The sequence below is a fragment of the Lethenteron reissneri genome, chromosome 23, assembly GCF_015708825.2.
Source record: "Lethenteron reissneri isolate LAM-NWPU_2019-01 chromosome 23, ASM1570882v1, whole genome shotgun sequence".
In the NCBI taxonomy this organism is placed as follows: domain Eukaryota; kingdom Metazoa; phylum Chordata; class Hyperoartia; order Petromyzontiformes; family Petromyzontidae; genus Lethenteron; species Lethenteron reissneri.
The window spans coordinates 13,472,112-13,487,578 of NC_083801.1; the positions used below are offsets into that span (position 1 = coordinate 13,472,112).

The 15,467-nt window shown below is 49.6% G+C and overlaps 1 protein-coding gene across 1 annotated transcript in view; it reads left to right on the forward strand.

The window, feature by feature from the left end:
• The first annotated feature begins 5,799 nt into the window (after nucleotides 1–5,799).
• The window catches only part of LOC133346234 (striated muscle-specific serine/threonine-protein kinase-like), a 44,882-nt gene continuing 35,214 nt past the window's right edge, over nucleotides 5,800–15,467 (forward strand). Inside the window, 2 exon segments of the mRNA XM_061557774.1 lie at nucleotides 5,800–6,083; nucleotides 11,419–11,504. Of these exon segments, the coding sequence (XP_061413758.1) occupies nucleotides 11,455–11,504 (50 nt within the window). The 5' untranslated portion in view covers nucleotides 5,800–6,083; nucleotides 11,419–11,454.

Genomic DNA, 15,467 nt, shown 5'->3' on the forward strand with positions numbered 1-15,467 from the left:
GTCCGCTATTAACGCGCCAAGCAGCAGCAGCAGCATCGTCGCCCTCCCTGCTTTATATTTAGAAGCCCGCGCCGAGCTCTGTTGCTAGCCTCGTCAGCCGCGTGCCGTCCGGATTTTATGTCGGAAATTCGCGTCGGATCTGGGGTTGTTTCGGTCCAATTGCTGTTGAGCGTGGGTCGCACTGTTGTGTGTGCGTGACCGCAACCCTGCCAGGGAAGCCCGTGGATTTTTACAGGTAATGAAATGGCACAGAAATTCGAGGGAGTTTTCCGCCGACATCCAATAATGCAACAGTTCTCTCAGCCTTTGAGGGAGGGTGGCGCAGGCTGCGGCATGGATACCGTGCAGGAGGAATTTGCAACGGGCGCGGGGAATGTTGCGTCACCACGTCGTGGCGACAAACACACTGATGCACAACATTAAACAAATGCCTTATCAAAACCGTATTGACTCGAGGCGTGGAAATGTGATATCTCTCTCTGTCATTACTGTACCGGAGCGGTATTAATTACTTTCGCAATTACTATCTCATCCATACTCTTTCATTTTTTCGGTAAAGTCACGTAGGTAAAAAAATTGAAAAAAAATCACGACGTTTAGGAGGCAACACAAGTTTCACCTGAAGACTGAAGCTTGTGTTGCCTCCGAAACGTCGTGATTTAATTTATTTTCCTTTTTTTTATTATGAAACCTCATTTTTACTTTACCAGGTAAGGCCCACTGAGCTATAGAGCTCTTTTATTCAGAAACGACCTGGCCACAAATGACAGCTCACCGCAGTGGACTATCGCTTGGAAATATATAGCAGCTAAATACTCCAAACGCACGTTTCTAAACGCGGTGAGAAATACCGGAGGACCCGGAAAAAATCCACGCCACCACGGTGAGAGAGACTCGCAAACTCATGGAAGCTAAGCACGGCTGAGCCTAGCTGGTGGACGGATGGATGCTCACCCAGCATGCCACACACACAGGTTGCCATCGGCGGCTGCGGAGCGACGTACTGGGCAGTAGAGGGCAGCGCTGCAATGTCCAGTTGTGTAACCCACTGCTTCGCTCCCCGCCTTCAGCTGCAGCAAGCACGACTGACCGGCGATGGTGAAGTTTAGTCAAAATAACCTTCCGCGACTCGTTCGAGCTTTGGTCAGGCCCTCGTCTCGCAATAGATGGACAAAAGGGCTAACTAGGTGTACAACACGTGTAACTACGATTAGACTCGGCTGCCAGGAGCTGTTTACATTCAGTGATGCTGTCATGGAAAGCTCCAGGCAGAGCTTGCTACAATTAAGCCAGGGCAGGATATTCTTAGCCCTCAGCCGACTCTGACGTGAGTCGTGCGTGGCTGCTGCTGCTGCTGCCAGTGGCATCATAAATCACGCGGAGATGCTCTGCGGACTGGCCTCGCAACCACAACCACACAGCCAACGCAACTACACAATCACACATGAATACGCACACAAACACGGCGACAGTTATAGAACCGCAATCACACAGAGGGACACGGCACACGCACAGCAGCAGAGCACAAGCAACTATTTGTGACTTCAAAGAGTGAATCTGTTCAATGGTTTTATTCTATACTCTCTGGTTCCCCCTCTCCCCCCTGTGCCAGCCCCCCCACCCGTCCCTGCACGCCACAAACCCTCCCCCCCTCTCCCCTCGTGAACTCCTACAGCCACGACTCGATACCCCCCCCCCCCTCCCGTGCCTATATGAAGCCACAACAGCAGATCATTTTTCTCACCTGAAGACGGACGCTTGTGTTGCGCCCGAAACGTCGTGTTTTCTTTTATTATTTTTTCTAACTACATGACTTTATCGAAAGAACCAGAGAGTGTGGATTCCTGCAGTCACGAAAGCTTCAAATCAAGGTTTTAGTCTAGTTTTGAAAAAAAAATATATATTTGCGTTGTGGTTGAGTATTATGGGTTGAACTAGCAAAATTAATAACCAATTATACATGAAGATCGAAATCGGTCCAGAATTTTTTGGATTTGAACAATTGATGTAGATTTGTGAAAGCCAAATGTCTGATGGACTGAAATTTGTAAAACTTTTATGTCGAGATAAATTAGGAGAGGGGGGGTATATTTTATTAACCTATATAGTTACAAAACTACAAACGTAACCTTCAAATAATGAGTCTTACATTCAGCCTGAAAGGCTCAATCAAGGGAGACCTGGGAGGAAAACAACATCTTAAAACAATAATGAAAGGAAACTTATCATAACAACAAAAACAGCTAAGTACATCTGAGCAGAAGAAGCAACGCAGATGAAACACTATTTATCAGACGTGAAATTAGGAATAAAATATATAAGAATAAATGTGTAATGTCATCTAAAACACAGGCATTAGAAACACATTACAGAGACTCAAGTAGTATTTTACAAAGCTATACTTATATATTCACCCATGAATTATGACAGCAAGTCTCAATACTTTTTGTTCAACAAGTCTCTTCTTGGGATATATTACATCCAGATCTTGAGATTATCTCTCTATATTCCACATGTATTTAACACTTGAAATCACTACAACAAAGTCTTCATTTCGCGATGGCACCGTCCACTGAGCCTCGTCCTTGGAATCGTCAGTGGAATGAGCTTTGTGCTGCGTGGCCAGCACCTGTTACAAGTTGGGTTTTGCGATTTAACACATTCGGTGCCAACAGTGTGTGTTACCGGCTAATCGCTTTTCAGCATGACAACGTGTAACATATAGTTGTACTGGCAGAAACGAATTGAGCGCTGGGTTGAAGTGGGGGGTGGGGGGGGGCAAGAGTTGAATCCACGACCATTGCCAGTAACGAGGCCTGCATTTTGCAATCGTAACGTGACGTACCCAGCTACAAGAGCATGGAAGCCAGGAAATTCGATGCCATACGGTCTGACGTCTTCACCCGAAAAGATATTCAAACGCGTACGTACAACGACTGGGTTACTTAATTTGTCTCCATACACAGCCTTTTGCTTATCTAAAGTACTTGCCACAAGTGAACCACAATACGTTGCTGACCTCGTCAAGGAACATACATCATGACGTGAACTCCGGTCATCCTCGCAGCGGCTTTTAGCTAACCACCGAATAAAGACGGTCACTGCATCACGCGCTTTCAGATGCGCTTCTGCGGCCATCTGTACACTTTTACATCTAGGTTCCAAAACACATTTCTTTAGAATAAATTGTTGTGTTTAGTTTGTTACCCTTCCCCGCACCTCCCATTATCACGGTTGGCTACGTACGGTGCGAAAGAAGTCCAACACACACAAAGGCCTCCCCACCCCGTGTCAATGACATGGCGCGTTTGACCACACTTAGCCACGCCGGGCAGTGCGAGTTGATGAGTGGTGGGTGAAGGGGTGAGGGAGGGGGGGTGGCGGCAAGGCCGGTTCAGATATCACTCCTCCACTGACATTTAACCGTGGCCGGTAGTTGAACTCAGGTGGCCGGGTTCATAGCGCAGTTGCCGGGAGCGTGGTGCCCTGTTGCCAAAGGCTGGTGGATCGCGCAGAGATGTATGAAACTCCCAAGCGCACACTGGCTGCGAGGTAGCTACGAGATGACAGTACGACAACATCACAAGCGTTGAGTGTTATCCCCTCGTACGCGTCGTAGGTTTTCTCCGGCTCGTGCGGTCCCCCCCCCCGCCCCCATGGCTGACAGGGCGCGTCATCCAGCAGTGGATTTTTTTAAGGGATGCAAATCAAACTCCGGTCTCCTCCCACTCGTAGCAAAACATTTTTTTCAAAGGACTTGGCCAAGCATCCCAATGCAGCATGAACCTGACAAAGTCTTGAGATTTATTAGTGATTTCCTGTGGATAAATAACATTGTATTCAAGATTTAAATGTGAATTGGTCAAACATCGCAATGCAAAAGACTCCTGACAGTATTGAGGCTCAACGGGGCATGCGTGGAAAAACAATATTCATATTTACTGCCGAGCTATATGTCATCACCCGTTCATTCACTGCACACAGTTCGGGGAAGGAGTGTGGTTCCGATCGTGTGAGCATGAGCCTCGTTAGCAGAGACAGGAATCCTGTAGGATTGAGGCTCTGTCAGTGACACACAGGGGTGGAGCAGCGGTTAGCGCACTGCGCTAGGAACCCGGCGCACCTAGTTATATTCCTATCCAAGGCAAACGTTAATGGTGAGTGATTTCTGAACCAACCATTTCTGGATATCCAGAAACTCCATCGTTCACTACCCTTCCTTTTCCAACTCGCACTGACCAGCGTGGGGAAATATGGTCAACAACCCCATGACGGGTACGGCATATGTGTCTGTGGAACTCCTTTCGCACCGTAGACAGCCAAGCGTGTTAATCGGAGGTGTGGAGGGAGGCCTTCGTCCAGCAGTGGAGCGACACAGAGAGCTGCATTTAAAAAGTGATACATCAGTGTAGGACTTACAGTTATATATATACACTAGCAGCCAGTAATGCATTCTCACCCATATATAACATGTCTAATTGCGTACATTGTTTCACAGAGCATAGAATACAAAAAACAAACAACGGTTGCAGCTACGTGTATGTAGCGCGGAATTTTCGCGCAAAAATACACACGCTAAGTTGAATTTATAACGGTTCCGAGTTAGTGCCTGGCAGATGTTTCGCGTTATTCGGCTCTGCGCTAAACAAGTTTGGAACTTCGTTCTTGACAAAACAAGACTCAAAGTGACTTTGAGGCGCACTCGGTTGTGCAGCTCTGGTGACATCGGCTATAGAGTTTACGAATTCAATTCCCCGGGGGCACAAACCGGCAAGGCGCCGTCTCTCTCGACATGGCGAATTGTGTTTGATGGTGTCCGTTCGTTTGGAATTCACGCGCAGCTATGTGATAACTGTCATCACTCCGATGATTGAAATAAAGAGAAGAACGTCTCCACGTGTTCGTGCATTGCTGCAGCAGCATCATCATAATCATCATCAGCCATGGTCAATCCACCGCTGGCTTGAGGGCCTCCTCCAAGCCAGCGTATGTTGTCAGAAAAGCTTCGATTAGGCCTGAGACTATTTTCAGGAGGGTCCTGCATTCGGATGCTTTTTTTTTTAAAGAATCATTTAGTTTCGTGTGGGAGAAAATCGTGGTGCTAGGAAAACAAATCCGTCACGCATACGAGGAGATAACACTCAAATGTCCTTCCGACCGGTTCACGAATCCACCAACCCTCGCCTCCAAAGTACTGAATCAAAGCCGTGCGTCACCAGGCCAGAACGATCCGTGATTTTTGAAACAATGCACACGTAGCCCGTTTGTCAATCCGCTGCTGTGTGAGGGTCCCCCCACGCAGTGCGGGTCGCAGGGGTTCATTTGACGATACATCACCGCGCTGGTCTGCGCGGTTTAGTGAAGGTGGGAGACACAGACGCGGGAGCATGGAAGTACAGCACAACAAAGCGAATGTTGCTGCACAGCCCTCTGCTGCCTACCACATAGCCCTGCTGCAGTCTATAGCAATCCGTGTTGTGCACAGTGATTGCTGGCTCGTCGAAGCGCTACCCGGGCTCAACTCCTGCGCTTCGCTTCGTGAAATGTGACGAGATCGGGCACATTCCCGATGACGTGGTCATTGGCCGCAAACGCAATCCCACCGATAATCTGTAGGAAACTGGGCTGAGAGCGCGGCTCCTTGCCACAGCGCGCACACCATCCCTGCCGGAGCACTGTACCTCGCCGTGTGTCGCTCACGCAAGAGAGCTATTCGCGGTGCGCTAAAGATAGCGCTGCAACATCCTACTCCCGGCCGCCATGTGGTCGCGTTCGCTTACCCCAGAGGAGGTGGTTGGTGGGTGGGTGAGTGGTGGTGGTGGAGGAGGTCTGGAGGATATTGTTGTGCGTGCGCGCGGCGTGCGTGGTGGCACCACCGGCGAGGGGTGTTCACAAGCGAGCACGCCACGGATTCTCCTCGCGTGAACCCTCTTGGCCGAGGGCTGCTGTGATCCAAGAGCGGCGGACGGACGTGGTGAACTCACTCGCGTGAGGTCAGCTCGATTTCTCTGCGATTCCCCACCAAATTCGGCCGCCGCTCGCGAGGAATCTCCAATGCGTCTTCTAACGGCCGAGTTGAACACGTGAGTGGCACGGCGCGTGAGTGTGCGCGCGGTTGTTGTTTTACATTGTTACTTTACACACCTAGAATAAAATGCGAGTGTAGCTAAAACGCTTTTCAAATCGATAGTAGTATTAATGTTGTGGGGTTTGTTTATTTTGGGTAATGGAGCGAGAGCGCAGTGGGACACGGCTAACATTAACAGCGAGTCATCGCTGGAGCCGTCTTCGGTTGCACCCACCAAAGAACTGGCCACAACAGACACGGCGTAGCGAGGCCTTCATCCGCCAGCAGTGGTTTGACTGAGTGCTGTACATTTTTTGCATTTATTTCGTTGTCATTATTATTATCATCATCGTCATATACAGATGTGTCGGGTGACGGAGCGCTTACTCAGAACGCGTGCGATTTGCAGTGGGAAAGCTGCGAGTTCAATTCCGGTCGGGAGTCTGAAACTTCGTCGTTGGTTCTTTCAGGGTCTGTAAAATAAGTACCACCTTGTGGGAAGTCAACGGCGTTTTTTCCCCCCCGTGGAATTATTCGTCCCCACCATATAAATGTGGAATTGCCATCACCCCGTATAAAAAGTCGTAACACAAGGAGATCAGCGCTTCATCTCCGGGCACATTTTCGCGAGGAAAGCACCCTTTGACTGGACTCTCTTTGACGCGCTGTGATTTGCCTTGCGCTGTGTCCGCACGGACCGGCAGCCTCTTTGCTCAGCCCGAGAGAGCAGAGTCCGACGCTCAATAGCCGCTCTTCACCCACCAGCCTCCCCCGACTCCCGGAGAGCCGCGTTCCGTCCCGGCACCGTGAGCCCCCGCGTGATTGCTCCTGGGGCCACACTCAGGGCACGTCCACATGACGCCCTCAAGAGTCTTCTACCGGGGGCTCCTGCAGTCACTCGGTGCATCATCATGGCCATCGTCATCGTCATCATCACTGAGCCAGCGTTAACCGTGCTCATATCACGCTCGACTAATACGAGCACATCGTCAATGTGAAAACTAACTGAAATGTTACTTTAAATGCCCGATAAATTGTTAAGACATCATCAGTGCCTACTAAGTTCTTGATTTACGAATCAACCATGTCCTTCTGCCTTGCCTTTTGATCCCATAGTCGCTCTGCCGCCTGTCTTTGCCGCTTCTAAAGCTATTTCAGTGATCTTCGGAATGATCGTCATTCATTCTCTCGCCCATCTTCACTTTCGTCTCGGCGTGCGAGTCGTCTTCCCTTGTCGACCTTGACGCGCAACACCCCCAGCCCTCACCCTGCCTCACGCTCTGTGCTGAGGCTCATCACTCGAACTCGTCACCCCTCCTCATTCACACCCCGCAGACAACCGCGAAATCCTGGAAACTCATCACCCTCTTCCGTCTTCGCACCTGATTGCAGTTTGCATAATACGTCAGTCGTGCACCAGTCTCGACTCTGCGTCGCCAGTGGTCATTTCAAAAGTCGCAGTGGATCCTCGATTGCAACCTCTCGTCGGCAACTTTCAATCGTGAACACGTGACTGTGTTGTGATTCGTTTCATTATTTATGTCCTTGGGAATCCCGAGTACTGTAGTTTTCCAGCACCCGACAAACGACGCGAGCCGTGTGAATATAACACTCTGGGAGAGTTCAGCGTAATAATAATAGAAACGATTTATTGTGGCTGTTGTTGTTGGTATCATTAGAGACCTGGTGGAGCGGTGGCGCAGTGATTAGCTCATTGCAATAGGCAACCGGCAAACCTGAGTTCGATTCCTGGCCACGGCTTACATCATTGCCGAGTGATATCTGAACCGGTGCTGAGAGCTGCCTTCCCCAAACTGAACGAACCAGAATTGTGAGTTACGGTATGTTGAAACAACTACGCCATAACCGGCACGGTGTGGGGGAAGCCTTCATCCAGAAGTGGATAGAAACGAAAGTTGTCAAACTAATGTAATTATATTGCCAGAAAGTTACCCTTCATTTGAACCAGGCGAATGCCAATTGAGACCGAAGCATCCTTTTGAAGATACATCTGGCTGACAAGGAAACACAAAGCGGATCGCGGTGATAGCGGCTCAATGACATTGTCCTTGAGTATCTTGAAAATTGGGAATCCTTCAAGATTGTAATCCTAAGTAACGACTGCGCGTGCGTGAATCTGAATGCGTAGAGCAACCAACCCCAAACGTTTGTTTGGCTGACCATGCTTTTAATGCGTTGCGTCTATTATTTCACAATAGCACCTGCTCTCATATAGGGCTACGTATTTAGATTTGTGTGAAGTGTTCAACAGCGCGGTGACGTTCACGACATCATTCCCATTGTGGCCTCGAACCAAATGGCCCAGAATGCGCCTCTGATGTCGTCCGATCCCGGAAGCTAAGCCGGGATGAGCGCGGATAGTGTCTGGATGGGCGACCACCGTGCATAACAGGTGTTACCGGTTTCCGAGTTGCGTGATGGGCAGTGCTGAAAAAAACATAGTTGTACTGTACGTACTTCTATGTTACCACGTCTACGCTCTCCATCTTTACCAACCAACACTGACCAGTGTGTTTGGTCCAATGACCCACACGGCGTGGGGAAGCCCTTATCCAGCAGTGGCTTGAAACAGAGCTAGACATAACCGTAGCAGCTTGTCATGTACGGAATCTTTTGGTCAGTGCTTTCCCGAAGACTATACAGGTGCGGGTAAGTTGGTATGAGAGTATCACGGTTGTAATGAAGGATTTAAAGCGCCCTGTTAATCCAGATTTAGGCAAGTCAAGCACATTGACACTTCCGATTAGCACGGTGAGCTGCGTACGGTGCGAGATAAGTTAAACGTACGACGAGACCTACCCAAGCACTGCCGAATTGCTCTGCAGTGTGAATTTATAACAGGACACACATCCACTCAACGCACGCATTTCTGCAAATGACAGACAGACGAACGAATGCATGAAATAGGGCGCAAACGCCAATCCTGTACTGTTAAGAAACATAAGTGGACTTGAGTTCAGAAGCGTCATGGATTCGAAGGGATGATAACCGATGGGTAACACTGACGATGGGACGACAAGCCGAAGAAGAAAATACGCCAGAAAGGATGCCCACTTCGGAGACGGAGCAATGAGATCAGCTCACGTGTGCAGGAGTGTGATTGGTTGTGGCATCGCAGGAACGTGAGAGATGGCGACGGCGTAACGGGAGGGGGTCCGGATTCATCCAGCAGTGGATGGATGACTCGCTATGAGGAATGCGCACACAAGGTTGACTCAGGATGGCTGACACTCGTCTCGACCCCAGTCCCGTCCACGTGCTCTGGCTCTCATTCGGAGGGTCACCGTTGTGCCCTATCTATCTGCGCGTGAACTCTTAACGAAGACGATTGCATATATATAAAAGGAACTACATTGGCGAGCGATATACAATCACTCATACTAAAAAAAACTCACCACACTTGTCGTTAACACCGCTTGAAAATATATAATGACCCTTTCTAGAGTCCATGAAGGAGGACGATCGCCATGGTCTGACTGCGCGAATGCTTAATCCGTTGTAATTGTTAAGGGTTTCCAACCATAACTCTCGTAAAGGCGATCCAATATAAACTAACCCGCTGTATAAAGTCGCGCTGCTATTAGGGACTTACCGTGACATTGATCAAAGGGTTGAACAATACTTGGAGACAACCACCAGAGCGAAATGAAATGCTGTACTTGCATTTGCAATAACGCAAAGTGCGATTTGCCTTGACAGCTACCAGTCGGCTTCCAAAACTACTAATTAAATAATTCCGAAGACAAGCACGTGTTGAAACGCGTTGCTCATTTTCTTTGCTCTCAATCAACACGCTCCACTTTTTTTTAGACTGTCTCAGAGCCAGACAGACAGAGCCGGACACAGCCAGACAGAGGCACACACTGACAGATTGACAGAAACAACGCAATAGCAACACGAGAGAGAGAGGATGGACACTCGGCGTCTTAGAGAAGCGAGAGATGCAGAGGAGACCAAAGGAGACGAGACGAGAAGCGAGAGCCCCCCCCCCGGGCGCACTCCGAGGCCGACGCGCGTCTGGATGGGACCGCTGGATATAGCCTCACGGCGGCCGGGCGAAACTGGGGACGAGATGGCCCTCTCTCGTGGTACGCACTCTGTGACTGCGCTTCTTGATATGGTCCGTGAATGAGTGAGTTGGTCCATGATGGGAGCTCAAGTGACGAATGAACGCGAGCTCTCACTTTTACTCTGCCACGTGTTAAGCGTCAGCATACCACGCAAAACTATGATCTCCGCAACGACGGAGGGGGGGGGGGGGACACATTAAATTTTAACGTTATTAACAATGGCATTGTTGCACAAATTTCGATTTAAAGCTTTCGTGACTGTAGGGATTCATCTTCTTGGTTCTTTCGGTAAAGTCACGCTGTCTTCCCGACAGACATGTTCTTCACATGAGGACGGCTGCTTGCGTTGTGGCCGAAACGTCGTGACAATGATTTTATTATGTTTTATTTTTATTATTTTATTATTTCCCTTCTACGTTACTTTACCGAAAGAACCAAGAAAATGTTGCACAACTTTTCTGTTAAGTTAAAACACATCTGCTGTTAAGATGTTCGTCACAGCCGTCTCTGCGTAGAGGTGTCCGGCCCCCTCTCCAGAGTGTTCTCACACCGCTCCACAGCACGCCCGTATCACAACGGCCACACCTCTGCGCACACCTACAACTCACGATGTTTGACAGAGCTTGCCAGTCCCTCAAGGGCTACCCTGAGAATTCCTTACATCGCTAAATATTCTTTTTGTGATTACACATCTGCCATTGACCCCTCGTGTCCATCCCTTACAAATGAAACATCCCTACAGTGTGAAGGCACCGCTCTTTCTGCCGTGAAATCTCTTTAACTCGGCCAGTGTCTCCTTGCTGTTCTCCCCTGTTTAACAGACCGCCTCAGCCAACTTTAATCCTCAAATATGGCAGCAATATCTTCTTCGTTCTTTCGGTAAAGTCACGTAGAAGGGAAGTAATAAAATAATAAAAATAAAACAAAATAAAATAATATAATATTGTATTATGTTTAATTTGTATTAATAATATAATATTATATTTTATTATGTTTTATTTTTATTATTTTATTACTTCCCTTCTACGTGACTTTAACGAAAGAAACAAGAAGATGAATTCCTGCAGTCACGAAAGCTTTAAATCGAAAATGGCAGCAATAAACAATGGTTGGATGTAGGAATGAACCCGGTATGCAGTGGACTTTTTGTACCTTCTGCTGTCTAAATAAAAATGTTCAAAAATTCTACAATCTCGACCCTCTCCTCACGGTTTCCCAGGCGAAGGTCTAACGCGTGATTCTGTACCCTACATGTTGCAGGGACGGCCTTGAGAACAGGACAAGGAGTGCGGGGTCATGGAGGGGAGATACAGCAGAGCGCTCAACGGGAAGGCACCCGCTCCCAGGTGAGAACTATAAACTAAAACTATGTTTTATTTTATCAGGTAAAGCCCACTGAGCTATATAGCTCTTTTTCAGAAGCGACCTGGCCACAAATGATAGCTAAACGAAGTGGCTTATCACGTGGAAGTTTATAACAGCCAAATGTTCCAAACGCACGTTTATAAATGTGGAGAGAAAAACCGGAGGACCCGGAGAAAAATCCACACGACCACGAGGAAAGAGACACGCAAACTCCAAATATACAGCAGACGTCAGGGTCGGGATCGAACCCACAACCTCCTGTATACCAGGCGAGGTAGTTATTTCACCAAAACAGCACTGGGCGTTTGGAACACACTGCCTTGCGAGTGCAAGGCAGTGTGTTCATCTCTGAATAGTGACATGAACCCCCCTCCCCCCCTACACACGTCTGACGTTAGGGCCGTCAAAATAAACGCTAACATCAACACTCAGCAACTTACGATGCATCGATTACTTCACCAAATAAAATGAACCTGACGCTCACGATAAACTGCACCATCATCGTCGTGCGCGTGAGACAGCGCAACGCTCCACAAAACGAGACGTAAAACATTTGTAAAAAAAATTAACCCGTAAAAACAAAGTTTTTCACTATAAATCCTTTATATGCGTGGCATCGGTTTTATTTTATTATTCATTTCTGTTTTTCTTGAGTAAGAGTTTCATTTTTATCACATTGGTATTTTAAATTAAATATGACTTTTTTTGTTCCTAAAAAGTGGAAAATTTTGGGGAAAAAATTTCACGAAAATAAATTGTCACGCACAACGAGTCTGTGTGCAAAATGTCAGCTCGATTGGATCACGGGAAGTGGGTTAAAAACGACCGAAAGATTTGCACGGTCGTAAGCGCGCAAGCAAGCGCGCAAGCAATCAAGTGAACTTAATATAAAGGATTTAAAAAAGAACACCACGAAGGAGACGGTAAAAACGAGAAGAAAATGCTGATTGCATCGGCATCTCGACCCCGTTGTTGTGACATTGAATCGACTCCTCAGGGGTTTGGACGAGGATTGATCGTTGCGAACCGAACGCGGGGCGATCACAGCCGCCACTCGCTCCCAAGACGCAGGAAGAAAAGGAGTCTCCGCCAGTCTGTCTGCCTGTCTGACGTTCCGCAGCAGCAAATTCAGCCCCGGTAGGGACGGCGTGATGGTCTACTCGGCACGAAGCGGCTGTTCCACTTTCCGTGGTGCTAGCGTTGCCTTTTCTTGGATTTCCCTTTGAAGTACAAATCAGCCTCGCACCTCGCCGCATCTTTAACCCAGAGGGCTTCGGAGTTTCACAAATCTTAGGGCGATTCACCAACCGTCACTTCCTAAGCGCTGCCGTGTCGCAGAACATATATAAACATAACTCAATTATACGCCTCAACATATCCATACAAATATGTTTCAGTCCTTTTAGTTCTCCAGACCAATATTATCAAGCTGCATTTGTTTATGCAAAACAAATTGTGGACCGGTTCCGACCTTGCCGGGTTCCATCACCATAGACATTGAATGTATATAATTATATACAATTGCTAAACATATACTGCCGGATTACCGGATGTTATCGGCAAGAGCCCTCCATCTAGTATAGGTGCCCCGTTCAACATACAACGCAAATACCGTACAGACACTCATGAGGCGTCGCCGTGAAGCATTCTGGATACAAGCAAATACTCGAGATGTATAGAGCAGCGGACCTCTCCAGTGCTGCTGCCGTAGCCCACTCTACTCCAGTGACCCGGGTGCTGCTGCCGTAGCCCACTCTACTCCAGTGACCCGGGTGCTGCTGCCGTAGCCCACTCTACTCCAGTGACCCGGGTGCTGCTGCCGTAGCCCACTCTACTCCAGTGACCCGGGTGCTGCCGCGGTGGCCCACTCTACTCCAGTGACCCGGGTGCTGCTGCCGTAGCCCACTCTACTCCAGTGACCCGGGTGCTGCTGCCGTAGCCCACTCTACTCCAGTGACCCGGGTGCTGCCGCGGTGGCCCACTCTACTCCAGTGACCCGGGTGCTGCTGCCGTAGCCCACTCTACTCCAGTGACCCGGTGCTGCTGCCGTAGCCCACTCTACTCCAGTGACCCGGGTGCTGCCGCGGTGGCCCACTCTACTCCAGTGACCCGGTGCTGCTGCCGTAGCCCACTCTACTCCAGTGACCCGGGTGCTGCTGCCGTAGCCCACTCTACTCCAGTGACCCGGGTGCTGCTGCCGTAGCCCACTCTACTCCAGTGACCCGGGTGCTGCCGCGGTGGCCCACTCTACTCCAGTGACCCGGGTGCTGCTGCCGTAGTCCACTCTACTCCAGTGACCCGGGTGCTGCCGCGGTGGCCCACTCTACTCCAGTGACCCGGGTGCTGCTGCCGTAGCCCACTCTACTCCAGTGACCCGGGTGCTGCCGCGGTGGCCCACTCTACTCCAGTGACCCGGGTGCTGCTGCCGTAGTCCACTCTACTCCAGTGACCCGGTGCTGCTGCCGTAGCCCACTCTACTCCAGTGACCCGGGTGCTGCCGCGGTGGTCCCTTTACTCGAGGGACCCGGGTGCTGCTGCGGGGTCCACTTTCTGCCCCGCCTCCTTCCCCCCCCTCCCCCCCCTACTGCCGAGGCCTATATAAGCTCGTGCCACGGCAGATCTCTCGCCTACTTCAGCTGTTTTTTTCTTGCTGTGGTTGTCCCACCTGATGACGATTGCTAGTGTTGCGATCGAAACGTCGTGATCTGTGATTTTTCTACCCACGTGACTTTAACGAAAGAACCAAGAAGATGAATCCCTGCAGTCACGAAAGCTTTAAATCAAAATTTAAGTCACGAGAGCTTCAAATCGAGATAGACAGAGACATTTGACTTCAGCTGGAAGAACCCGCGAATATCAGCAGAACTCCACCCCCATGTTTCCACATATCAATCCGATGTGTGCTTTAGCCCAGACCGATACGGGCCGCAGCGCGCCACCTCGACCGTGCCAGGCGAACAACCCGCGTCGTCAGCATTACCGCTAGAACGCAGTTGGGGTCACTCGGCGTGACGCAGGACACGGCGCTGACATCACCACCAGAAATAAATCGCGGCGGCGCGACCCTCATGCTGAGAGCTCTCAGAAGCGGGGAGGGAGGGCGGGCGGTCGGGGGGGTCTCTGTGTGTGAGTGGGGAGCGGTGGGGCATCGATTCTCACGTGCGCGCCACCGCCGCTGCGCTATGAACACGTCGACCTGAATGCGATTCGCGGTCACGGGGCTAACTTTCGGTCACTCACGATCGATATCAGATCGTTTTCTGGGCCCTCACCTCGGCGGAGTGGGTGTTAAGTTCGTGGCGGGTGTGTAGTTATCTCAATGTGTGCTTTCGACGTTCCGCTCCACGCGCTGGGTGCGATCTGCTCAACACGTGAAGCAAAAGGTCGGACGAACATCGCGTCGAGCAACACGCGGTAACAACCAGAGAACACATGGGCAGACTCTTAGGTTTTTTCGGTAAAGTCACGTAGGTAAAAAATAAAATTAAAATTAATAAAAGTAAAATAAAAAACATGGGCAGAGCTCACCAGCACACACGCGAACACCTCCTCCGTAGTAGTAGTAAGCAGTGGCATCTGAAGTTGAAACATCGGCACTTGTGTGTTGCCCCCATCCCGTTGTGCGCGCGTGGGTTTTCACTTTGTATCAACACTCATCATCCATGGATTGAAAACGTCTCAAAATAAAATCCAAGCCCCGACGACTCATTGTGGCTGTCACCGATAAATGAATAAATGGATCGCTTCGTGCGCAAAGAGCGGTCAGGTGTGGCTGGCCATCCAACGAAGACCGCCAACGCAACGCACGCTTTCAGACGCTCGAATTGCGGCCGTCTGGAACGCTCTTCCTTCCGATATAAAAAAAACCGCTGTGAGCCACGCAACTTTTAAATATAGATTGAAAACTCGTTTCTTTACAACTACTTTTTGTGTTTAGTTAATTG